General features: G+C 37.3%; 1 protein-coding gene across 11 annotated transcripts in view; it reads left to right on the top strand.

Annotated features, from left to right (window-relative positions):
* COL12A1 (collagen type XII alpha 1 chain) overlaps positions 1-25,881 on the top strand; it is a 106,591-nt gene that overhangs the window by 67,981 nt on the left and 12,729 nt on the right. For all 11 annotated transcript variants that reach the window (XM_075498207.1, XM_075498210.1, XM_075498211.1 and 8 more), the window contains 16 exons: positions 1,643-1,766; positions 1,969-2,112; positions 4,381-4,545; positions 5,426-5,464; positions 5,558-5,696; positions 7,865-8,007; positions 8,382-8,491; positions 13,691-13,840; positions 15,002-15,079; positions 15,708-15,794; positions 16,656-16,709; positions 17,243-17,338; positions 19,364-19,417; positions 20,655-20,708; positions 22,517-22,570; positions 23,692-23,763. In XM_075498207.1, the coding sequence (XP_075354322.1) occupies positions 1,643-1,766; positions 1,969-2,112; positions 4,381-4,545; positions 5,426-5,464; positions 5,558-5,696; positions 7,865-8,007; positions 8,382-8,491; positions 13,691-13,840; positions 15,002-15,079; positions 15,708-15,794; positions 16,656-16,709; positions 17,243-17,338; positions 19,364-19,417; positions 20,655-20,708; positions 22,517-22,570; positions 23,692-23,763 (1,563 nt within the window). The remainder of the gene's footprint in view (positions 1-1,642; positions 1,767-1,968; positions 2,113-4,380; positions 4,546-5,425; positions 5,465-5,557; positions 5,697-7,864; positions 8,008-8,381; positions 8,492-13,690; positions 13,841-15,001; positions 15,080-15,707; positions 15,795-16,655; positions 16,710-17,242; positions 17,339-19,363; positions 19,418-20,654; positions 20,709-22,516; positions 22,571-23,691; positions 23,764-25,881) is intronic.

The following is a 25,881-nucleotide window of genomic DNA, read 5'->3' as shown; positions in this document are numbered from 1 at the left end:
ACACTAGTTTTTTTCTGTGTCATATCAGAAACCTGTTTTGGGGACAGTCTGACTGTCGAGTGAGGGTTATGTTTTAATTTCTCAGTGCAAGAAAGGAGTCTTGTGCATGTAAAGAGTCCAGCTGGCTTCCCTTGTCTGGTTGAGCTGCCTAGAATCCCACTGCAGTAAGCAAGTAGGCAGAATCCCTTCAAGACAGGCACTTCTGGAGGTCTCTTCATCCCATCCTAAAGATAGATAACATGGGTCCACTCCACAGTGGGCGTAGTGAAAGAATGAAAAGGTAAAAAGCTAGTCCTCTTAATGAATTAATGCATCTTTAAGGACTGAACAGTAATAGCTAATGAGGAATAGACTTTCAGGATTTCTGGGCTGATCATGGTTATGTCAGAGACATTTCCTGTTAGGCTTACTGTAAGCCTTGCACCATTACTGGTTTTCTTCTGCTTATGGGAAGCTGGATGAGATCACTGCCTAGGTTCCCATAACCATTTCTCTTTCACTAGATGAAGTGAATAACATGATACATGAGAGAGTTTCAAACAAGCTATTTCTGGAGCATTTCAATGACCTGCAGGTGCAATGCATCTTCCTTGGTTAGAAAGCTGAAGGTGGTTTTTTTGTGGAAGAGTAATTTTCCCCAGTAACTATAAAAACTACTTACATTGCTCATGAACTGCCTTTCATCTTCTAGGCATATTTTTAGGTCTTTGATTCCCTACCTTTAACTCTTTAGACATATTTTTAAGGAAAAGGTACCCCTCATACTTTGCTTTGTCTCAGACATTCTTTATCTTTCCTAGCTCTAATCTATACTGGGTAGTTTTCCTTTCCATTTGTTTGTTTGCTTGTTTGTTAATATTTTTTTCCTGTGAATTACTATGAGTCCCTGGTCTAGAGACAGAGAAGGCCTGATATACGTGACAGAGACATATAACTGCTAACGTTTAATAAAATATTTAAGCCACATACCTGTTGAGATAGTTGCAACAATCTCAGGTTTTGAATTGGATATTAATAATTTAAAAAGGGGAATTTACTTCAAGAAATGTGAATATGTACATAGAGAGAGATGTCTATTCAGCATCAAATTAGTATATCAAATTAGTATATAATATTGCAATTTTACAGAGTATGTAAAGGGAGCATAATTAAATATATACATATACAATATTTAAATTTAAAGATGATTTCTGAATAAACATTCAGTGATTGTATTCCAGTATTTAAAGCAAAAGAGTACACAATTTTGTATATATCCAACTTTATTGACATTCTATTGCCAAGCTCTTTTTGTATTTCCTAAAAAACCTGGAAGAGGGTTTTTAGATACTGTACATCAGCTCAGAAGAGAATAGGTACTATGTATACTGCATCATAGTAATAGCAATAATTTAATCATATGTATTTAAGATCACATCACATTTCATACATGAAAGAGAAAGAAAGAAAAAGTGTTGTGTGTACATTGCTGTGATGATATCTGTGTTTGTAAATATGTATGTATGTGCATAATCATACATACATGAAAAAGATTTTTCAATTATTTAATGCTTAATAATATACCACAATACATATTTCAGTGGAGAGAGTTGGTCTGAACGTGGAGGTATGAGACTGAACACTGTGATATATTCCATTTCAGGTTTCATTTGTGCAGTACAGTGATGAGGCAAAATCTGAATTTAAACTGAATACGTTTGATGACAAGGCCCAGGCCCTGGGAGCTCTTCAAAATATTCAGTACAGAGGAGGAAACACAAGGACAGGTAATTCTGAGCAATAATGTTATTACTTTAAGATAAAATTTAAGATAAAAGTTTTCAGAAACTGCCTCATTATCCTAATATGCATGGCTGAAGAATTAGGTATTTATGTTCTGTTTTAGTTGTGTGGCTGTTGCCCTTTCAAAGTAAGGGATTTCTTCTGTGGATAATATGGCTGACTCCTTGTTCATTGTGCCCTTCACAGGCAAAGCCCTAACATTTATCAAAGAAAAGGTTTTGACTTGGGAGAGTGGCATGAGGCGAGGTGTTCCCAAGGTACTTGTTGTTGTCACAGATGGTCGGTCTCAGGATGAGGTGAGGAAAGCAGCAACGGTCATACAGCACTCTGGTAAGCGATTCACAGTACCTAGCTGTTTCAATTCCTTATGTGTTCAGCAATGCAATTATAAGTGGTGCTTCAATTATCTGGGAATCCTTTACTCATCTCATTGATGGACTCAGAAACTTATTCTGAGTGTTTGGGAAAAACTCAAAACTATTTAAAGAATTTAGACTCTCTGGGCCAGACTTCCTTTTTCTTTCTCTAGCCTTCTCTCTAGGGAAGGATGTGGCTTCCCAAGACTTTCAAGTAATTCCTCATGTATATAATTTCATAGGCGTGACTTTTTGGTTACTTCTTTCTCTCCTTGCTGTGTGGACCCCAGGGATCATTGTAAAGTGTACTCCATTCTAGTGCTTTTGATGTAATGGACCTGGCTTTTTGAGCTTTATGTTTCATCCAGTATAAACCAATGGATCTCCAGTTAAAGTAACTGCTCTTGCTGGAGCTGGGTCTGAACTGACTCCTTCATTGCCTTTTGAGCTGAGAAGCGTTGCACTTCCTCTTCAGATTTGCTGAATGGGGCTTATGTGAGTCTAAGAGTCTGTTCCTGTCCCTGCACTCAGCAGTTTTGTATTTCAGTGCATGAACCACCTGGAGTCCTGTTCCCTGAGTAAGGAGATGTTGTACTTCCTTACAGAAATCACTGGCATGTAAACCGCAAGTGATCATCTTCTCTGCCTCTGTGGTCTGAAGGAATCAGCTCTGTTTAGATGGTTTCTAAAGATCTTTGGCTAACCTATTAATAAAAATCTCTACAGTCTCCCTGGATAATCTGCTTCAGTGCTTAACTACCCTCATAGTTGGAAAGCTTTGCCTCACATTTCACTTAAGTGTTTCTTCAGGCTAATGATACTATTGTCTTCTTTTCATTTCCCTAGTTAACCAGGAAAGCAATTGATCACTGTCCACTGTAACAGGCCTTCATATTTGAAACCTGTTGTCATTTCCTCTTTCTGTCTTCTGTTTTCTAGACTAAACAAACGCATTTCCTTCAACCTCCTGTTGATCATGTTTTCCAAACCTCTTATCACTTTTGCTCTCCTCTGTACTTCTTTGGATTCTTTGCATCTTAAATGTCGTGTCAAAGCTGGACAGAGTATTTCAGCCAAAGCTTCACCAGAATTGGCTACAGAGGAATAATCATCCCCCCATTTCTTTTTGAAAAATTAAAAATTTAAATAAAGATAACTTTATCATTTGCAATAAATGTGAATTCTGCTTTCAGCCTCCAACCAGCTTTTCTGATGTCTGTGCAGTTTCTTGTCAATGAAATTTTGTGGGAGATTTTTTTTCTATATAGTGCTGAACTGTACAGTGACTTTTTCTTCCTTGTTTTCTGGTATGGCAAAGAGAGGTCAAATTATCACATGGAGGCTTAGGTGGAAGAAGGAAAAGGAAGAAATGAGTCAGAGACAGAATTCTGTAAAGGCTAGAAGATAGCAGGAAACAAACACTTGACATAGAAGGCAAGGAGATGCTAATTTAAGGATTTGAAGAGGAAAATCACCCTGACAAAGAAGGAGATTATGCCTTTACACCTAGTGATATGATTAAATTCTAAGGTCTGGGTCCTTCTCATTTGACTTAAGCCATCTAACAACTAAACGTCTACTCTAAGGTTGTCATGTAGGGTCCTTTTATGGCTAGTGAAGAGAGCAAGATAGGCACCTACAGACCATAGCTTCTTCTATCTTGAAGTTAATGTTTTAGGGAGGTGAGATGAATTGCATTCTGAATCTGCCCATGTCTGTCCGTTGGTTATAGAGGCAGACTAGACAACTAGTTTAGACTTGTTGCTAACTTGGAAAGTAAAAATTGATGAGATGAATAACACCCTAAGAAAGTGAAAGGGAAACTGAGAAGCATGAAATGCAGGAGATGGCAACAGATAGAGAACTGGATAACTAATAGTGTGCACAGAGATTTTGGAAACAGAATAGATTTAAGATACTGTACAGTTGAAAGGATTGTACATTTTGTATGCAAGAGTGAAAGGAATATGTAGCCAAAGCTGTGTGAGGTTGGATAATGCCCAACAAAAATCAATGAAGGAAGGAGGAGAAAGTTTTGAAAGAAAGATGCAAAAATCAGTTTAATCCCTCCTGGGCTTTGATAGGGTGAAGGGACGTCCAGAATGTATGCTCATAATGAAGGCCAGATAAAAGACTAGGTACAACCTGAGAAATAAATGATAGAGATGGTTTGTGAAATATTGACCTGAAAAATGGTAACGTATGTTTATTACATTTCAAGTAACAAGCATTATTTTTACAGGCTTCAGTGTCTTTGTGGTTGGTGTGGCTGATGTAGATTACAATGAGCTGGCCAAGATTGCCAGCAAGCCCAGTGAGCGTCATGTATTTATTGTTGATGACTTTGATGCCTTTGAAAAGATTCAAGATAACCTCGTCACCTTTGTGTGTGAGACAGCTACCTCAAGTGAGTAGAAGACATCATTTCCCTTTTCCCAAGTTAACACATTTGCTTATATACTGCTACAGTTGCCGTCCCATTTAAGTTACATCAAAAGAAGTGTTCATAAAAGTTAGGTTTCATAATAACTGGACATAGTTTAAGGGAGAAAGTTACTTTTTTAAAATTCTGAAGTAGGTATGGTATTACATTTTATGTAATCTTGTCTCACATTTCAAAAGTACTGATATAACAAAAAGAGAGTAACAGCCAGTGAGAACTACTGCTCTTTAAGAGGAAGTAGAATGATGCCTAATGTGAACTGGGGGACACAACAGGTCTCTTATTTACCACTGGTCTAGGGGTGCTAAAGAGGTTCAGCTATAGTGTGTGATGCCGTTTTAAAATTATTTAAATAAAGTTCAGATGTTTACTCAAGTGAAATCCTTCTATGGCAAAAATGAGAAATTCTCAGGCCTGTCATGTGCAACTGCGTACTCCCTAAGTGCCTCATCCACTGGCTCCTGAGGAACCATATAAATCTGCAGTTTTTCCTTGTGAATCTGACAGCTATTATGCAGCCTGACTCATGCCTTAAATATTCATGGAAAGACTTTGTCATTGTGCTCCTTTCTTCTTATGAATTAGAGTCTTAAAATATTTGGGGGGTTCATTTGTTATTCCATACAATTTACCACGGTAGAAATATCCTACTAAAAGTAACAAGTAAAAATTTTAACAGTACATCTACCACAGAGCAGAATACAGTATGACAAATGTAACAAAAATTGGCTGATAATTAATAATAGCACAGACTTTTTGGTAATAAAACTTTCTGAAGTACATACATGTTCATATCCTGTTAGGTTTTATAGTTTTGAATTATATGTTTTTTCATGTCTTTTAGCTTGTCCTCTTATTTACTTGGAGGGATACACTTCACCTGGTAAGTAATTGTCTAATATTTTGGCATAGGTTCATTTCTGTCTTTTAAAGTTCTACAATGTTTTTATTTTTTATTTTCTCTCTGGATTTAAAGGTTTCAAGATGCTGGAATCATATAATCTAACAGAGAAGCATTTTGCTTCTGTACAAGGTGTATCACTGGAATCAGGCTCTTTCCCAAGCTATGTAGCATATAGACTCCACAAAAATGCCTTTGTCAGCCAGCCAATAAGGTAAGTAAACCTGAAAGACTCGTATTTAGGGCAAGCAGGTGAGGAAGGATTAATAGAGTTTATAGATGACAGCATTAGTGTCTTATGGAAGATGCATTTATTTGATGTTCTTTTTACTGAACTCCAAGAAATATACTCCAAAGAACATCTATCATTGTTCTCATTAAATGCTAGTCTGTTTCTTCCATTGTGATCTGTTCACTATTAATCCAGTTGCTTATTGTTCTTTTTTTGAGATTATGCTTCTTAACCATTCGAGCTGCATATAATCCCCGGTTTGTCCTTAGGCAGTTGAACATCAGCCTCCTTAGTACAACGAGCTCCACGTTGCCAGAGGGAAAAGGCTTCAATATGGAGGGATAAGCACCACTTTTTGCAGGGGTGTCATTCATACTGCAGTAGGCAGCACATTGACGCCATTGACTTAGGGTAGTTTCTCCTCTACTTGAGTTGCTGTATTTGGCAAATGGCGTGGAGTTTTCAAGGGCCTGTGGTCTCAGAGCTTGGTTATGGGGGGGTAATATATGGTCATTCTTTCCAACATTTTTTCACCAAAAAAAAAAAAAAAGAAAAAGACTTAGCAGTTAGTTTTACTAAGATGAGAACAGTACCTCTCTCTTTTTCTTTTTACATTTGTTTCTCTCCCATCTATTTAAGTAAGTTTCAAAAGAGTAATTCTGAGTCAGAGGAGATGCCTAAAATAGCCCATTATTCCTATTAAATTTAAGGAAATTTAATCTTCTTTTCATACAAGCCTTTGAAATCTTCTGCAATCCTGCCAGATTGGGTAAAGATCAGATCACAGGCACAGGAGCTGAGGTTTATGAAGAAATAATTTCTTTTTGCCAGCCTTTTCAGTTCACAACTTTAAAAGTGGAGGACTTGAGGACTTTTTGAGTTCATTGATGTGCCATTATAGCTATGGGGGTAATAGGCCTCTGACAGCCTGGATTTTTACGATCTAGGGAAGTACAGATAATCCCAGTTTTGCAACTCTCTTACATTAAGATAAACCTTGCATTTAGCAGGATAAGATGATAAAAAGACGATAAAAAGACAGAATTCCTATTTATTTCATTTTTTTTAGAATGTTGTGATACATAGTCTGTTGTCTGCTGTAAGAGGTGGAGTAGACTTGCCAGAGTATTCTGGGCACTTATTTTTCATGAGAAGCCAGAAAATAAGACTCACTTTAGACTGAGTCAGCAAAGCAATAAAAGTATCCTGGTCCTGGTGGGATGGTTGTTTCCATATCTGAGATAACTTGGTATCCGAGTTATAAATAGTGCTGCTATATCTACTTTAATATTTTCATTCTTGCACTGTGCTGTGTGGTGTTGTTGACTTAGTGATATGGCTGTTATTGCAGAGTGTCCATAATTGTATGGGTACATAAGCTTTGCCTAAAATACAGAGCAGCTCTTCTCTTCATTTTAAGGTTTCTGTGTTTATGTTCATGAGGTCAAATCCCCTTCTCAGTTCCATTATAATGGTTAAGGAGAAACAGAAGCTACCTCCTTTCTTACAGTTCCCTTCCTGCATTCCCTCCCTTCCCCTCCAGAAAATGCTGGAGGCCATTTAATGCATGATTTTATTTACTTTTGGCTTTCTGCTTTTTTAATGTGTAACAGTCTGAACATCACAAACCTAAACCTCAGCCACTGATGAATGAGGTGGAGCCCAAATACATCACCAATGGCACAGAATACATTAAATATCTCTTTCATTGTATCTCTGCCTGAAGGGCAGCAATAATTAAGTGCTGTTTTCTGTTGCCCGTCTAAAATGGGGCAGATGAAAAAAGAATAAAGGTGCAGTTCTTTTTGTCTGTACTTATCATCAAGGAATTTAAAATACATGTAGTTTTTACAGAATCTTGCTACAAGAATACATGTCCAAGAGTTCTTGGTCATATTCTGGCTTCCTCCCTAACCATGGTGCCTGGACCAGTTGAAGACAGGCTGTGAGTTCATCTTAACAAATCACATAGTGTTTTTTATCACAAAGTTCTTTTCTATTTGAGAGAGCAGTTAAAACACTCAGTTCCATTAAACACTGTGGTTTCCCTGTTACTCTCATGTCTCCTCTTTGGAAAAAAGAAAATTACGAAGATCTTATTTTCCTCATGTGTTTCCATGTGAAAAAATATCTTCATATTGTCTTAACAGGGAGATTCATCCAGAGGGATTGCCACAGGCGTACACTATCATTCTGTTATTCCGTCTTCTGCCCGAATCCCCCAATGAGCCTTTTGCAATTTGGCAGATTACAGACAGAGATTACAAACCACAAGTTGGAGTTGTGCTTGATCGTAAGGATGATTATGCTTATTGCATAGAGAATTTAGATGTTACATTACTTTGCATGCATTCTTCCCAAATATTTCCAAACTCAAAGCATTCCTACATTGTAAATGGATTATACATTTTTAGTTTTAAGATTTTTTTTACTTTGTACATCAATTATTTTTTTCAACTAAGAATAGTTCAACTAAGCTATGTTTCAACTTTGGTATTACTTCTAAAATGAAAGGAAAATACATCTGTGTACTTATGGGTCAGTAAGACCATCTGTAATGTGTTTACCCAATTGAGTGGTATACTACATTTTATCTGTAAGTGTATCTTAGGATGGTGGTTTCAGTAGTACATATGAAATGAAATGTATTATTTTCATTTATTGCAGCTGCCAGCAAAGTGCTGTCATTCTTTAACAAGGATACAAGGGGAGAGGTTCAAACTGTAACTTTTGATAGTGACGAAGTAAAGAAAATCTTTTATGGAAGCTTCCATAAGGTAAAGGATTGAAATTATGAATGTTGCTTTCTGAAGTGCTGTTCTTTGAAACAAACGACAAGCAAGCAGAAGTCACTGTCAGTTATATCTGGTCTTTGTATAGTACTGTAAGTTGACATAGGGACTTACAGATCATGTAAAACAAGATCTCTGAAGTTATAGCTCATCTTTGAACCAATGTAAGAGATTTGTCAAGAATTTGTCAAGATTGTGGAAGTGGAGGGATATATCTGAACAAGACATCATAGCCTGATTCCTGGCACATGAAAGGGGAAGAATAAAAGATAAACTGGGAAAAAAAGGAAAGGAAGTTGTGGAGAGAAAAGATTGCGGGGGGGGACTGTAATGATTTGAAATCATTCAGAGAAGGGGAGGATATAGCCATGGAAAGTAAGTAGCTATTGACTTATAGATAAAGGCAGGGAACCAGTTTTGGAAGGTTAATAGCATATTGAATAAGAATCATATGTTTAAGAAATGTAATACATGTATATGTGTATATTTTGTATGTATGAATGTGTATTGGTATATCTTTGGCTTAAATTCCCTGGGCCTAAAATATTCCAAAGTAACGTTAACTGAGGATGTAACAATAATGAGAGAGAGCCCATAAAAGATCATATAATCTATCTGCAATTTAGAATGAAACTCACTTTTTTTGAATTGTCAAAATGGCTAGTGAAATCCTTACATGTTACTGCATCTGCCTTCAACTGTGATAGTTTTGTGCTTGCTTTTCTAATGTTGTGCACCAAATTATGCAAAATTGATCCTGCCGGGCTTCCTTACCTCTAATCATCAGGAAGATTTTGACTCAGGCTACTTATATATCTAAAACACAATTTAAAAAATGTTTTCTTGCTGTGTAAAGTATAGATGTTTAGGGCAAGAATGTGAGTTGCAATTGCAACATTTTTGGTCAGCTGAAATGCACATTCTCATGTTTTCATTTGTCTCCCTTCTGTTTAGTTTAGATTTCTTCTGATGGCTAAATATGGCTGGAGTATAACATTTGTTTTCTTTATGATACGCTCTCCTGCATGACTAGTCACTACTAGCATTCCTCTGAGGATACTGATAAAGAGGTTGCCTCTGGCAACTTGCCGATACTGGAGGCCACATTGCCAACCTAGTTCTGCTAGGCTGAAAGCAGGGAAAGATAGCTGGTGCCAGCATTATAATGTTTTGTGACTTCATCTATTTAAAACATGGATGACTATGAAAATTACACAGTACTATAAAAGCTATTGGTTGCCTCAGAATTTGACAGAGGATAATTTCCCAAACTGCTTCTATGTTATATCCAATTATTCTTTTATAATTTATTTAATGGCTAATTATTTTTGCATATATGAAGAAATGTTTATGTCATTGACTTTGTAACTGATACTTATGAGTAAGCTTGGATCACATCTGCATTAGGCAGCCTCTATTTTGTCCTTGGCATTTGGCTTTTTGCCTGCCTTTCTTTTGATAGCTTAGTAGGACAACTGAATTTTAAGGAAATGTATTAATCTACTGGAGTGAGAAAAACTGTCAGTAAAGGCTAGAATAGATATTGTTTTGGTGTAAAAGTTGAGTCATATTATCACCGAGAAGTACTGTTAAGACACAGAACAGCATGTAGCATGCCTCATTTTAGATGTCAGGGTCAGAGTTGAGACTTCCCTTCTTCAGGTCAGTGGTGTGAAGCTCTCTTCATGCTGTACTGCCAGCAGTCTGTTTTCAGTGTCTGCTGCTAATTTCATTGACATTCAGAGTAATATTTTTCCTTGTAGTTCCTCTAAACATAATAGAGCTGAGCAGAATTATCTGACAGCACTTACAGTGAAGCTCTGCTCATTTATCAGAGCAAATGGGGAACAACCTGCAACCCCAGCAATACTAGCAGTTATGAATAACTGTTTGTTACACTTGCTGGTGAAAAACAATTACAGGGAAAATAAAAATCCAGAATTTTGTATTATTTTAATAGTTAAATACACTCACACGTATGAACAGAAACCAATCCTAAGATGCCAAACGATGTACAGGAGTAACAGCCATTTGCAAATTACCTTATAAGTCTGGAACTATGAATTCTTGCTTATGAGACTATTTCTTAAGCAAAAATGTATCAGTTATTTAGTGCAGTGTGTCATTCCCCTTCTTTTTTTCCCAGAAAGGAATCAAAAGTTCAGATTTTGATAGTGTTTAAAGTAACTGGAGTAGCCTTGATTTAAAGAGCTGTATTTGGGATTTTTCACCATGTAACTGAGCTGATTCCTCTGGATTCTCTCCAGGATGATTACTGAGATTGCTGTATGAGTCAGATTAATGATAGCATCATGGGATGCTCATGTGCTGGGAAAGCCTTATGTATCACCTATGTTGATTAGCTCCTAATAAAGGATAGCAGTAGTTTCAGCTGGATGAATGAAGGAAGGAAAGTAAGATTAACATATTTCAGGAGGTAATTTTGCAATTTCTCCTACCATCCAGTTTCAAAGAAATGACAAATCTTTAGAATGCAAGAAGATGTTTTCCAAAATATCAAACATTTTTGTGGTTTTCATTCGATGACTTACTGGCTCATTCAGGGAAGCACAGTTAACTACACCTAACTGGGCAGGGACATTTACTTTGGCATACTCGAACACTTTGCGTAGCGTAGCTGTGGTGAAAGCTGTTGAATCTGGCAAGTCCCATAGGAAAAATCCTGACTGCCTGAGACAGTCATTGAATGTTCTAGAGAGATGGATGACTTCTACTTTCTTATTCTTACCATGCTAGACTTCCTTTTAGATTGCAGTTTTGCAGTAGTTAGCCACAGGAAATTTGATAATGAGTATATGTCTTTCTGCTGATGTACATATGGGATAATAGTTTGCTTAGCTTATTGATGTGGTTCATTTAGCAGTAGATCAGAACACCATACAACTTTATCTTAGAGGGGGTCCAGAGGGAAAGATTAAAGTATGTTTTCTTTCTTAAAACCTCAGTGCCTTCTGGCACTGGAAATGGTCAGAAGTGATGCTTTATGTTGATGTGTTAGAAATTGAAGAGAATGTTTTATTAACATTTTGTTGAAAACAAAAATTTTGTTGAAAACAAAATGCAACAGGATTGAATACAGAGATGTTTTATGTACTGTAAACACTAGATGCATACTTTTATTAGATTTATGCTTGGTCCATGAGATTCAGGCTGGAATTCAGAGCTGGCATTAGATCAGCAGTGAGCGGAGTCAATGACTTGTGGGAGCCCTGCTTATTTTTGACTGCTAGGGTCACTTCTTCTTTAGATAGATAGATGATGCTCAGAAGTCATTGCTGTTTGAACATTTTCAAATTGATGGTCCCGTTCAGCATTCTGATGTAGATTCACCTCTCCCAAGTTTTGTGTGCAAATGAAAATGCAGTAATATGCATTTGCTATGCAGGTGTCATTTGCTTTATTTAATTTGTGACAAATGCTTAACATTCCGGTAGAAGGACTTGCACATTAGGTACCTTTCAGAATTAGTAAATTACATCTGTGATGAGTTTAAACTGTTTGATGCATTAGTTAACCTGTAAAATTTAGTCATATAATCAAATGACTGGGTATGTGATGTATAAATGATAATGAATTTAAAGTTTTGGCATGGTGCTTATTTTATTTTGTGGAAAGTCTGGTATGTAATACCAGAATATACTTTGGAGACACTCAGCTATCTTTCCAATATGTTTTTATTTGGTCAATGAACAATGTTGGGAATGTTCATTGAAAAACCACTTGTATACCCTGCACTGGGAATTAAACTGTGATGCCAACTGAATTTCAGATGACAAAAAATGAGGGCAGTTTCAAAAGTCTTAATTCCAATTACATAAAGCATAAGCACGTAATGTTTAAAGAGTTTTAGATAAGCTATGCTGATGCCTTGTAGACAACTCCACATGGGAAAATATTTAATATGGAAAAAAAGAACAAATTCTCAGGAGATTGTTCAGGCACTTGTTGACTCAGGATATTTAAGGGAATCTCTGTTTCAATTTTATGCCATTTTTTTTAAGCAGTCATCAAATAACAGTATGTTTCTGAACGGTTATGTACTGTGATAACAAAAGCTTTACAATATAAATACATACTTCAAGGATTCTTTACTGCTGGTCTTACTGTGTTGATATTTTAACAATTACATAGATGTTATAATGTTGTATATAAAATATATGCAGTATGTAAGGTATATAAAGCCACTGACACCTTTCTGTTGCCTTAAGATGTTCTTCCGTCAAGTGTATATTAGATTTATTAAAATGTCAGACCCTTGTTTCTTTCTTGGAGGCTCCTGAATGTCTTCTGATTTCATAGATATGTAGGAAATTCACTGTAGAACATTCACCATATGTACTATAAATTTTTGGAATCGTACCCTTTGCTTAAGTTTTGTTTGTTCTTCTGTTTAAGGTTTACAGTGTTTTCCCCAAACCCTTCATTCTCTTCTCCTGGTAAACTTACTCTCCCTTTGTTACAGTCATTCTTTTCTCTCTCCTAAGTTTCCCTTATTTGCAGTAATTAATCTCTTCCTCTTCCCTGTTTCCCCTTATTTTGGCATATATTTTTGTAGCCAAATTTCTCTCATGGAAATTTCTCTCTTGCATCTTCCATTATTTTGTCTTTTTCTGGGCACGCTTCTCTGCTCACTTCCTGTATCTTAATGCAACTAATGCCTCTGGTTGAGTCATCTATGGAAACTGAACCCTGGATCTTTGGATCTGAAACAATCTACTCCCTGAACTACAGACAGACTCTATTATCCAGTGGGGCAGTCACAGACTCCTAAACCTGTTGTGTGGTCCCAGCCATCAGAAGAGGACAAGAAGAGCTTATATTCACTTCCTCTCAAAAATTCTTTTTATTTTTTACTTTTAAGCCATCTTAAAGCAATTTTCAGGCAAGCTTTTTAAAATAGATCACTGTAGTACAACTATTATATTAAATAGTACTTCTTAGCTTGCTTGTGTATTCATCTTATTCACCTTCAACACATTTTAAAGAGGTTACTAAAGTCATAGACTTTCCTTGAGTTTGAATTTTTCCACCAGTTGAAAGTAAAGCAGGATTACTAGGAAGAAAATTTAAAACAGTATTACCTAAACAGTGAAATACTGTTAAAGTATTAAAGTAAATATGCCTATGTGCCTTTTCTAAATATTACATTAAACTTTTTTTCAGGTCCATATTGTTGTAACTTCATCAAATGTTAAGATTTACATTGACTGCAGTGAAATACTGGAAAAACCAATTAAGGAGGCTGGGAACATCACAACTGATGGCTATGAAATTCTTGGGAAACTTCTGAAAGGCGACCGGAGATCAGCAACAGTAAGCAATAAACATTAATCCATTCATTAATGCAAGCCTTTGAAATTTTCTGAGGAACATAGAGATTAATGATTGCTAAGAAACCACTATTGCACACTAAGCTTTGAAGTGTCTGTACTGCAAGACCCAATATACTTAACTGAGAAGTTTGGTCCTGATAGCTTCTCATTCTAGCAGAATTGCGAGAACAAAAATCTAATAGCTGAAAGTTGCAGTGAGGTAAATTCAAACAAGAACAGCAATGTTTTTCTTTTAATAGGGAGAGCAGTTAGTCATTGGAATCATTTACTGTGGATTCTCTATCATTGGGAATCTTTAAATGAAGATTGTTTTGTTTTTCTAAAAGACATACTCTAACGAACAGGTTTTAATTCTGGCAAGTCCTATGGTCTGTCTTGTACTGGGTGATCAGAGTAATGCCCACTGGCTATAATGAAAAAGTGGCTGCTACTATGAAGGGCACACCAATTATCTTGATAGATTAACTATACTTAATGTGTAATCAATGCTATTACCTGGGTTTCATATTAGAAGATTTAGGTCTGCAATCTGACCCATATGTGCAAACCCTAACACCTGAAGAAAGTTCTTGGTGCTTACCACCAAATTTTTGGTTGTACGTATCAAACTACAGGATCATAGCTCTTGGGGTGAAAAAAAGAGAGGAAACTGCTCTTACCGTACAGTCTACCTAAGGTCCCCACTTCAGCTTTTCTGCAGAACTTTTCCCCACTAATGTCAGTGGAAAGGTCCATACATGAATCTGAATTAATATATGATCCAAGGACTGCAGTCCTTAGAGCTGGTCCAAAAGTTTTTCAGCCAGATTTCATGTTGAAGTGCACAGGCACTCAGCCAATGTAGAAGTTCATCGGTATTATTAATTAAGTATCACAAAATATTTCTTAAGTCACTTTATTTTGCCCCAGAACAAGGGTAAGCATCAGTGCCTGAATTCTTGTAGCCTTACGTAGGCTCGGTTTTAAATTTTTTATTATTTTAAAATCATTTTTCTGTCAGTGTCAAAAAAAGAAGTGAAAGTCTGAATGATGTTAACTACATTAGAAAGAAATTGTTTGAGAGTCATTTTTAATGATAATGCCACTAGATTTCGTAAATAACATCTCTAGTATTTTTCAAGAGTCCTCCTGTCTTTTACAGTTAGAAATCCAGAATTTTGACATTGTATGCAGTCCCGTTTGGACTAGCAGAGACAGATGCTGTGATCTTCCTTCTATGGTAAGTATAAATGAACCAGAAGCTATTCAGAAAATTGTTATTAATAGCAAATTTAACAATATCAATATTAGCCTGGTATTATACCTTGTACTGGCAACACTAAATCACAGTTGTCAGAGCAGCCAGTGAACAACACTGCATTTCAAAGTTTTGTGTCTGAAGGGGAAAGACTGTAATGTGCTAGAATTGAATCCCTTAGGAAAGGTGGAAAAAATGTCAGTTATATTTTGTATTTCAGTGATATTTAAGATCCTAGGTATTACAAATAGAAGAGCTATATTATTTTTTTATTTAATCTATTCTTAGATTGGCATTCAAAAACTATTTTATTCTTTGTTAGTGCAAGCTGATTGTCTAATAGATATAAACATTAGAACAACAGAAATTACATATGAATTTGATTTTGCCTGTGCCTCTGTTGTTAGTGTCTTGTATAGCTCACAGAGAAAATTTGCTCAAAATATGAAAGGTCCTGTAGAAACATTTGGAAACCACTGTTTAGCTGTAAGTTTCACTTGTACTTGAAAACAGGATAATAGAGAGTCTTGCTGTTATTGTTGTAGAAAAGTATACTGCCACCAAGTACTTTTCTTTAAAAGGACAGTAATAGTTGTGATTGAATTTTCAGAGAGATGAAGCAAAATGCCCAGCTCTTCCAAATGCTTGTACCTGTACTCAAGACAGCGTGGGACCTCCAGGACCCCCTGGACCAGCTGTAAGAAACTATTTGCAATAGACAGATTTTCTGATTTTTAAATTTATGGAAGTAGTTTTGTATTGATCTGTGGTTTTGTGAAACAAAGGTCAGTCAGAGAGAGAGTTTCTATCAACACGTCCATAACATCATGGTAATCTGTTCCCCTTTCATCTTAGTTTAAAACACAGTTGGGCAGCTCCTACCACCTCTACTTGTTTATATAATAATCCTTTTCCCATATTTCCAATGTGCTCACTGTGAATAGCTCCTCATTGTTTGATAGGTTGAAAGAATCTGGCCCAATCTCAGCAGTCTTGTACTTCATGTACAAGATATTTTTAATGGACCGTGCAAATATTTTTCCTAAATACAGAGTCAGGATTTCACCCAAGGAAGGATTCTTTACTCTATCGGGGAAATAAATTAGTTACTCTCTTTTTTTATGTGGAGAGATAGTAATCTATGGAATGGATATGCTCCTACCAATTGCTTTGAATATAAGGGAGTTATACTCAGCCCAGTAGTCCTTCTACTTTGAAGCTCTCAAAAATGCTGCATGAGGAATCTGAAGCCCAGTTAAGTTGTCTGGCAGTCTACTAGAGAGTTATCCAGAGATTTTGATGAATGTAAATCAAAGAAGTTTATATTGGCAGAGACAAAAATTACAATAATTTTTCATAGGCTGAAGCTGATGTGGTTTACCTGAGTTTCTGATGCATCTTTTATTATAGTACTCTTTTTAGCAATGTGATCTATACACTTCAAAACTTTGGGCTTTCACAAAGGAGTTTCATAAAGAGGATTCATAGCGCTTATCAGTATGATGTACCCTTGTTTTCCCTGTATGAAATACATTTTATTTCCAAATATTCATTTTAGGGTGGCCCAGGCGCTAAAGGTCCCAGAGGTGAAAGGGGTTTGACTGGATCATCTGTAAGTATCTTTGTGGAATGTGTCTATGTTGCCACATGCTTACCTGTATGAAAATATTTATGCTTAGTTCTATGCTGAGCTAAGAAGGGAGATTAAAAAATTAATCGGAAATATGCCTATATGTTATTTATGTGCAGCCTACCTTTTTGAGACTATGTATACACAGCCTATGAACCTATGTAGCCTCAAAGGCATTGACTGCACATCAGGAAACTAGAGTACATGCATCAGGGTGGTAATACACACTCTGCAGCATTGTTGTCCTTTCTTCTGTACGGGGGAGACAGCTATACTTCTAATTAACACTGCAAGAAGACATGTATTGGCCTGAGATTGCCAACATGAATCAGAGAATGGCTTATGAAAGGATATGCCATTTGGATAACTGTTTCCACAGTTGTTCTTAAGTATTGAATGGATTAATAATATCCAGGCTTCTGACTTATGCTAAGTGTCTAACACAAAGGATTTTGCAGTTACAGATCTAAGAAGGGGTTGTAATTTACAATCTTGTTTTAATTTTCTGCTTTAAGGGACCACCTGGTCCTCGTGGTGAGACAGGTCCTCCTGGCCCTCAAGGTCCCCCAGGTCCGCAGGGTCCCAATGGGCTGTCAATCCCAGGAGAACCGGTGAGTGGCTGTTCTGAGTGTGGGTGGCACTACGTGTGGAGTCAGAGCTGTCCATGGGGGTGGTGGTCTTGGGAAGAGGGTGGCAGCTTTGCCCTAACATTTGTTTTTCCCTGCAATGCAGTAGTATTATGAAACAAATCTCTTTCTGAAACGAGCCTCTTCCAATACAATAGCATTTTCTATCCTGAATGTTACGTGTGCTTATGGGACGTCTGTGAAGGGACAGAGTCTAAGCGTTGTAATGTACATTGTGCTACTCCATTTTTTCTCTTACAGCTTTTCTGTAGAGTTGCTAGGCCTTCAAGTTCGAGGATGCAAAATGATCAGATTGTGATACAGGAAAACTAAGAACGCAATATTACTCTGAAGCCTTTCTCACAGATTTACATGTCCAACTTCTATTTTCTGAGCTTAAATCAGTAGCTGAAAGTTCAGAGAGGCAATGAGTGCCTAGATCTAGGCATACAAATAGCCCTGTGTTCTTAGGAGGCTTTCCTGGCAACAGCATGCATATTTTAGTGAGAGGCTACTTCTGATTTCATGGACATGCCTTCAAAGCCAGAGTAACTCTGTTAACACTGATGAAATTTCACCAGATTTGGGTTTTTAGAGCGGATAGCATAGGTAACCCTTTGTCTACATTCTGAATGTATTAAGACTCCTTTTGCCGTATTTTAATAAGTAATCACCCCAAAAGCAGGAATATAATTTCGACATTTCCTGTTTAGGAATAGCTTGAATTTTTATATAATCAGGTACTTTTTGTATGAAGTCTTTGATTAAAATACAAGGTTTATGAAAACAAATAATAGAAATGCTGTCTGATTGCACAGTCTCATTTTGCATTTGAAACCAGCTTACCTTCTCAGTCTGTAATGTAGTTTGGGAAATGGAAAACAAAATGTGCTTTAAGATTAGGTACACCTTCTGTTTTGTAAGGACAAAGTCGAAAGATTTTGTTAACCGGTGTAGATGCTTTTCAGTTTTTTGTTATATACTGGGAGGAAAAACTTCATCAAGATGGCCTAGAGGTGCCAAACAGCAAGAAAGGCCAAACACATTCCTTTTACATGTGGAATACAATAAATACTTTTATTTGTCACATTTAGTTTGAAAACCTTTGAAGAATGAAAGCACCAATAAACCCAATGTAATTCTTGGAACTTCTCATAAGTTAACAATGTTAGAGGGCCACTTTTGAGTCACATAATTTCATTTTTCATATCAATTGCAATTCACATTGGCAGGCTATGTTTACAAATTGATTATTTGTGTGTCATCAACAGTTATTAATGCTGGATTACCACACAAGCCACTGTGGAAAATAAATATTGTGTTGTCAAATTTAGCTCATGTAGGTTTAGACTGTGCATTTATACTATAGTGCTATAGTATATGTGGAACGCAAGCAAGTTGTGAAAGGCAATACATTGCTTCTTTATATGCTCCTACACCTTGTGCCCTGGAAGTGTGTAATGCCTTTTAGACCATGGGTTAGAAGAAAACAGTGATACTTTAAAAAGACTGAGCTTTTGCCTTTCTTGAATGTAGGCAGCTCCATTCACCAGTTGAGAAAGATAACGGAGGTTGAGAGAAAACATGTAACCCTTCCCTGCTTTCCTGCTTGTGAAGATATTGATCAATCCCTCTGACTGAAAAGTCTGTGTTACTTCCTTATGAAAATATGTGCCCCTTCCAAATGTCTGCTTGCCTATGTTTTTAATATAATGTCAGCTGGTCATCCTGCATTTGCAAATGTTTGTGAGATGATCAGTATTGTTTCAGTTAAGAGGTATATGTATCTTGGTTTATTCCATAATCACAGAATCATAGAATCATTTAGGTTGGACCTTTAGACCTTTAGATCTTTGAGTCCAACCGTAAATGATAATACATCAATAGCTTATGGATTCCTCAATTTAGGTATCTTGCAGGAATTATTTCAAGTCCGTTTACACAAATTAGTTATTTTCCTGACCTATTCTGTAATTCAGAATCTCTAACAATAATTTATGAAAATTATAGGGTCGTCAAGGAATGAAAGGTGATGCTGGCCAGCCTGGACTACCAGGGCGATCGGTAAGTTAATACTTACACAAGATAATGTCATTTTACACTGTTCCTGATGCAGGTTGGCTGCTGAACAGCTGTCTTTGACATCACTAGGAATCATGGGCTCTTCTCATACCTTCCTAAGCAATAGTTTTGGAAACATAATTATCTTACACTTAGGAATTTGAAATGTAGGAAATAGTAAACCATTCAAAAAAGCAAGAGTGAAAGAACAGCTGTAGTGAGTCAAGCCAAATGTCCATCTGGATAGCTGTGAATGCATGGGGACAGACCATTGGATTAGGAAAAGTACACTGATAACTCCCCAGGAAGGTGTCTCAACTTCTGACCACCTGCAGTTAAATGTCTTCCTAAAATAGAGGTTGCAGAATCTTTGCTGAACCTTTCTTCGGCAATGTTGTCTAATTGCTTTCTACTTTTGGAAGTCAAATGGTCTTGGGACATTAATTGTATGTTTTCTGAAAGAAGAAAGCAATATTAAATTTCACTTACTTGCAGGTTTCTCTATCGTAAACTAGGATTAGGTTTTGAGGAGAAAAAATAAGGGTTTTTTTGGATAATCAGCCAGATTTGAATAATCTAAGGTCATTGAGCTGCACACGTGGTGATATAACTAATGTTCCTTGGTTACTATATTGTTCTTGATTTTACTGGGGATATGAAGACTGTATGGGAGATGCTTGTAGATTTAGTTTCATGTATCAGATACGGTCAGTCATGAACCAAGGGCTTTGTATCCTTTACCTGTTTTATTAGTCCTTATATCCCTGAATAACATTTAGGGAGCAGTAGAAAGCAATGCTACATTTTAGTGCACAGTGAGATTAGACAGAAAAGGGGGAAGAACATGACAACATGATACAAGGCTGTTCAATAGCCAATTCCTACAACAGTGGTACTGATACTACAGAGTGTTAAAGGATTAGCTGACATCTGTAAGTCATGCTTGTAAAGGCAATAAACCAGGTATATCTGTTTTATGGGAACAGTACTGAAAACTATTTTTGAAGTTGAATTATGGGCTGGTAAGGTAATGGAAGTAAAAAGCAGGGTGACGGTGAAGACTCTTGTATCATGTATATGAAATAAATGGTTTCTCCTAAAGGTTTGTTTTATTTTTGTAAATGCCAAAAAACAACATTGAAGACAGTTAGATATTTAAATGTGTGCATGATTAGATGATTAGCATAGCAGTGATGTTTGTTCTGTCATGGATACAGTTTATCATTCCTTTTCCCTCTAGGGAACCCCAGGTTTACCTGGTCCACCTGGACCAATGGGACCTCCAGGCGAAAGGGTAAGGTTTCCTCAGTTTATCTTCTGAAAAGACTGAGTAATGTTTCCCCCCACCCTTCTTTATCATATCTTTTTGTTTTCAAATGCTTTTTCGAAAGGAGTCCTTTTATCAGTATCCAACCTAGAGAGGTAAAAGTGGAAGGACTGGAAAAACCTGGGGGTGAAAACTTTCCCAGATAGCCATAGGGTAGCCATATAGTTTCTGTAAAAATTGCACTGCTCACCTCCTGACTAGGTTTTCAGATGCCTGCACCCATGGAGCAGTATGTCCACTGAGCAGGGCTCTGCTGAGGTACTCAGCCTTGCTTTCTTCCACACGCTGTTGGTGCTGCAGGGGATCCCTTTGAAAGAATCTGTCTGTGCCATTCTTACTGTGGAGGTCAAGTTTGCTCCTTAACCTTTGACTATCTGGAGCTGAGAACTTTTCTTTGGATGGGGGATTCTGAAATGTCTTCATAATGAAGGGCATGGGCACAGGTATTTCACTGTGGAGTTGTTGCAATCCCTTTCTTTTAATTTGGGGTCATGTCGTGGTTTAGCTTCAGTTGGCAACTAAGCCCCACACAGCTGGTCACTCACCCTCCCCCCGGTGGGATGGGGGAGAGAATCGGAAGAGCAAAAGTAAGAAAACTTGTGGTTTGAGATAAGAACAGTTTAATAATTGGGAAAAGACAATAATAATAATAATAATAATAATAATAATAATAATAATAATAATAATAATAGTAATGAAAAGGAAAACAACAAAAGAGAGAGAGAGGAACAAAACCTAGGGAAAAACAAACAAGTGATACAACCGCTCACCACCTGCCGACCGACGCCCAGCCAGTCCCCGACCAGTGATCGCTACCCCCTGGCCAACTACCCTCAATTTATATACTGACCATGACATCACATGGCATGGAATAGCCCTTTGGCTAGTTTGGATCAACTATCCTGGCTGTGCCCCCTCCCAGCTTCTTGTGCACCTGGCAGAGCATGGGAAGCTGAAAAGTTCTTGACCAGTGTAAGCACTGCTTAGCAACAACTAAAACATCAGTGTGTTATCAACATTATTCTCATACTAAATCCAAAACAGAGCACTGTATTAGCTACTAGGAAAAAATTAACTCTGTCCCAGCTGAAACGAGGACAGGTCAACTAAGCAAACCTCTTTTATCTTCACAGTGGCATATCACCTTTGAGATGACTGATGCAATGACTTACTTACCTTTACAGTCAAAACTGACAGCTGATATATGCATTTATAGTTATCCTTTAGTGGGAGTTGATAGCTGGAAATGAAAACAGACCACCATGTGATAGCCAGTTGCCAAAGAACATACCACAGGATTGGTGGGTCATTAGTGGGCCATCAATGTTAATTTGTAAATGTTATATTAGATTGTTGAAATGGGATTTCTCAGCATCTCTTCTTGCAGGGGAAGCATCTGAGAAGCAGATTGTTCTTCATTTAAGTAGAAACCTCAGATTTTCTAGCTAATCTGTGAGTGAGAGAATGGCAAAAGGGAGATCTTGCTCCTCTGGGATAGAACAATGATTCCTTTTCTTAAAAATGTTGAGAGAGACTCATTCCATCTTCAGCTAATCAACAGCAGCTGAACATCTTCTAAACTGGCTGAAGCTCATTGTTCCATAGCCTTCTCCAGCATTAGTCGTGATAGCTATTTTTATAACTTACATTGTGGATAGGTTTTAAAATACATGCTAGTAGTAATCAGGAGTATTGCAATTACGTAATCTTAAAGGCCATTTTAATCGGGCTACAATCTTAGGTTAATCTCTAATCATGCTTTTGTTTTTGAATAGGGTTTCACAGGAAAAGATGGTCCCACAGGTCCCAGAGGCCCACCAGGAGCAGCGGTAAATATAATTTTGTCTTTGATATACTCTGAAATAAGAGACCTGAGCCAAGAGAGAGCCACATTGACATTTTCAGTTTCTGTCAAATATGAAATGTATCCTCTGTTTAATATCCTAAATGGATCTGGGAAACTCTCAGTAAAAGGTGAGCAGACAGCTGCGTAAAGCATGTATTCACAAACGTTCACAAGAGTGGTTTTGAAACTGATTTCTGCCAGTGTAAATAAGGGAAGAACCAGTTTACCTGGTTCTTTAGGCATGATCTTTAAATGCATAGCTAGGTCTACTGAAACCAGTTTATTACTTGTAGTCTGGTGAAAACAAACGTTGTTAATACAAGTTTTTCCTGACAAGAGTATTTGGGGATTAGTTTTTGCTTAAAAAGCTACTTCATTGTGTTTTGTGAGACCATGTTAGAAAAGGTACTGGTTGTTAGAAAAAAACATACCATGCTGGATCAGACAGCCCTAGATAGGCAAGTTGCTGAAGCTCCGTGTTACCAGGTCCAACCAGTAGCAAGGCAGAAGATGTATTTCCAGTAGGCACAGGTTCACAGAGAACAGAGCATTTACACCACGTATATTTATATAGCCAGGAGTCGCTAGGCAGGGTATTATTTGGGCTGCCCCCGCTCCCCCACAATTGTCTTTCTTGTGCTCCTTTGTGGGTGTGCAGATGAGCTTTTATCACCTAACCTAACACTGGTCTTTTATTTGTTCATATTTATCTCGTATCACTAGAATGACTTTTATGGACTTCTTTTTGTGGACTTTTACATGGATCACAGACCTCCTATATGAAGTTAGAAGGCCAAATGGTCTTGGGATCTTAGGAATCTGTCATTAAGAGTGATACTAAAAACATATAGACACTCTCTGCATCTCTAGATTCAGAAATGCTTGTTAAACTGTGGTGTTATGTAAAAGGATATATTTCCATTAAGAAACAAACTGTTTTTTCCGGAGGAAAGTTTTCAAGCCTGATATGTACCTAACAGAAAAAAAAAGACTGATAGAAGCCATTTTCATTATTGCTTTGCACTCAATACAATAACCCATTTCTTACTAGTACTTAGGCTGTTGTGGATTTCCACAATTCACTTTACATGTTTTCTGCTGTAGGGTGCTCCGGGAGTTCCAGGAGTTGCTGGCCCAAGTGGAAAACCAGGGAAGCCAGGAGATCGTGGGACACCAGTAAGATAATGATACACTTATAGTATCAAATTTAAAATTACAGTCTGTTGATGAATATGAGACTTCTCCTTGCTTTAAATACTTGTCTTGCACTTATGACAGTGGTTAATACAGTGGAGCTGATGTAAGACCACAAGCCTTTTTTCAAACAATTTTATTTTTACAGTATGTCATTTTGCTGAGTTTAATAGTTGGGGATGGAAATTGTGGTCTCTGGTTTCCACTAAAAAGATCATAGGCTATTATGTGCCAAGGCATATATTCCTACACTGCATAAGCATGAAGAACTGGGTCAGCAAAATGACTGGGAAGTCTTATATTTGTCTATGTGTGTGTGTGTAGTAAAAAAGTGGTACACTGCTGAAGGTGAACAATCTTTGATATTACATAATCACTTCTGTTTTGCAAATGTTTTGTGTTTTTACAATGTGCTTTCAAAATTATTTGGGGGTGTTTTCTGTGGGTTCTATTCAAACTTTTAAAGTGCATCCTGAATAGGGAGAAAGAGCAGGAGGTGCTGCCTCCCACCAACTGTTTCAGGAGAAATTTGAACTGATTCATTTATAGGATCTCTGAGAAATTATGTTTGGGTCAGGAGTGGAGACAGCAATTGAAATGGGAAGTCATTCATTACTTGTACCTTAACGTCTGGCAATCAGCCAGAATTTTCCATCCTACTTCAATGTCATTGTGTATATGACAGCTGGATAATTTGGAAGAGTACATAGTAGGCTGGGCAGCTTGATGTTTATGAAGTGGAAGTTCCCAGAAGCACCTGGAAGCTGGGTCATTTTCTCATAAACATGTTGAATTCAGTCTGCATTTGCCAGCCTATAAATCCCATTTCTCCTTGCAGTAGAGGACATTGAGTGTCCTAGGAAAGCGTTGAAGCTTTCGTGCCTTTAGACATACATTTCTAACGTGATATTCCTGCCAGGTCAGATGCTTGATAGACAGCTGGGGCACAAGGTGCTGTGGTTTGTTCACAAGTGAGCTTCAAACTACCAGGTGTATCCAAGTTTTCCTTCACCTGAGACACTAGATAGCTGACCCAGTTCAGCAGCAAAGATCTTCTGCAGGTAAATAATGTGCACAGAAGGAAATTTGGCTACAAGCCCAGTTTCAGTGCTTTTGCAAAACAAGGCAGTCAACTCCTGTCCAAGCACCATGTGTAAGTTCCCCTGCACTCTAATCTTAAGAGTTCCTTTCAGTTAGAAATACATTTTTTTACCAGTTATTGCACTTTCTTGTAATGGGACACTGTGCATTATATTTACCATTTCTTATGTTTCTAGAACAGATCCCAGCAGGAATTCTGGCTTGCACCTTGCACAGATGTTTTGTCAGACTCCTTGTGGATAGAATTTCAACGCTTTCTTTTGTGTCCGGCATTAGAATTGCCAAAGGTGCAGCCTAATGGCCAAATGCAACTTGCAGTGTCAGGAATCATAGTTCAAGCCTGCCTGAATTTGTAACTTCCTGTCCCGGATAAAAATAATGAGGCTTCACATTGCATCTGGTAAATACAAAGAGTAAATAATTTTCGACGAGGTCCTGCCATTTTTTCTTCTACCTGAACAATCTGTATTGCTGGTACTATGCAGTGCAAGTCAGGTAAAAGACCCCTACAAAAGAAGGAACCCCCAAAAGAATTACCCCCCAGGCAAAAGATATACAGTTACATGCAAATTATAGGAGCCTTGGTGTTGCGAAGACATTCCCAGTGAATGCAGTCAACTGGAGCTCTTTCCTGATGCCTTAAATACCACTAATGTGCGAAGCTGGGGCAGGCCACACCATGAATGTGGCTGTAAGCAGTTCTCTACCTCAATGTGTACTTATACTAGAACAAGTTGATACTTGAAGTGTTAACTGAATTTTCATGGAAATAGGAAATTTGACTTTGTTATCTGTTGATAAGTATTTCCAAGAGAAACTTAGGTGTTTTTTCAGTGTAGTAACAAAATGACGAAAAAAGGGACAGTAAGAACACAACTGAGTCAGTAATCTATTGAGAACTGAACACTGGCTATCCTAGAGAAGACTAAAATATTTGTCCTCTGTCTGTCTGTTCAAAGAGAGAGTGAGAATTTGGTAGTAGTCCATACATATATCATA

Source organism: Mycteria americana, chromosome 3 (assembly GCF_035582795.1).
Source record: "Mycteria americana isolate JAX WOST 10 ecotype Jacksonville Zoo and Gardens chromosome 3, USCA_MyAme_1.0, whole genome shotgun sequence".
Taxonomy (NCBI): domain Eukaryota; kingdom Metazoa; phylum Chordata; class Aves; order Ciconiiformes; family Ciconiidae; genus Mycteria; species Mycteria americana.
The sequence above is the reverse complement of the archived record's forward strand: the minus strand, read 5'-3'. Positions and strand labels throughout refer to the sequence as shown.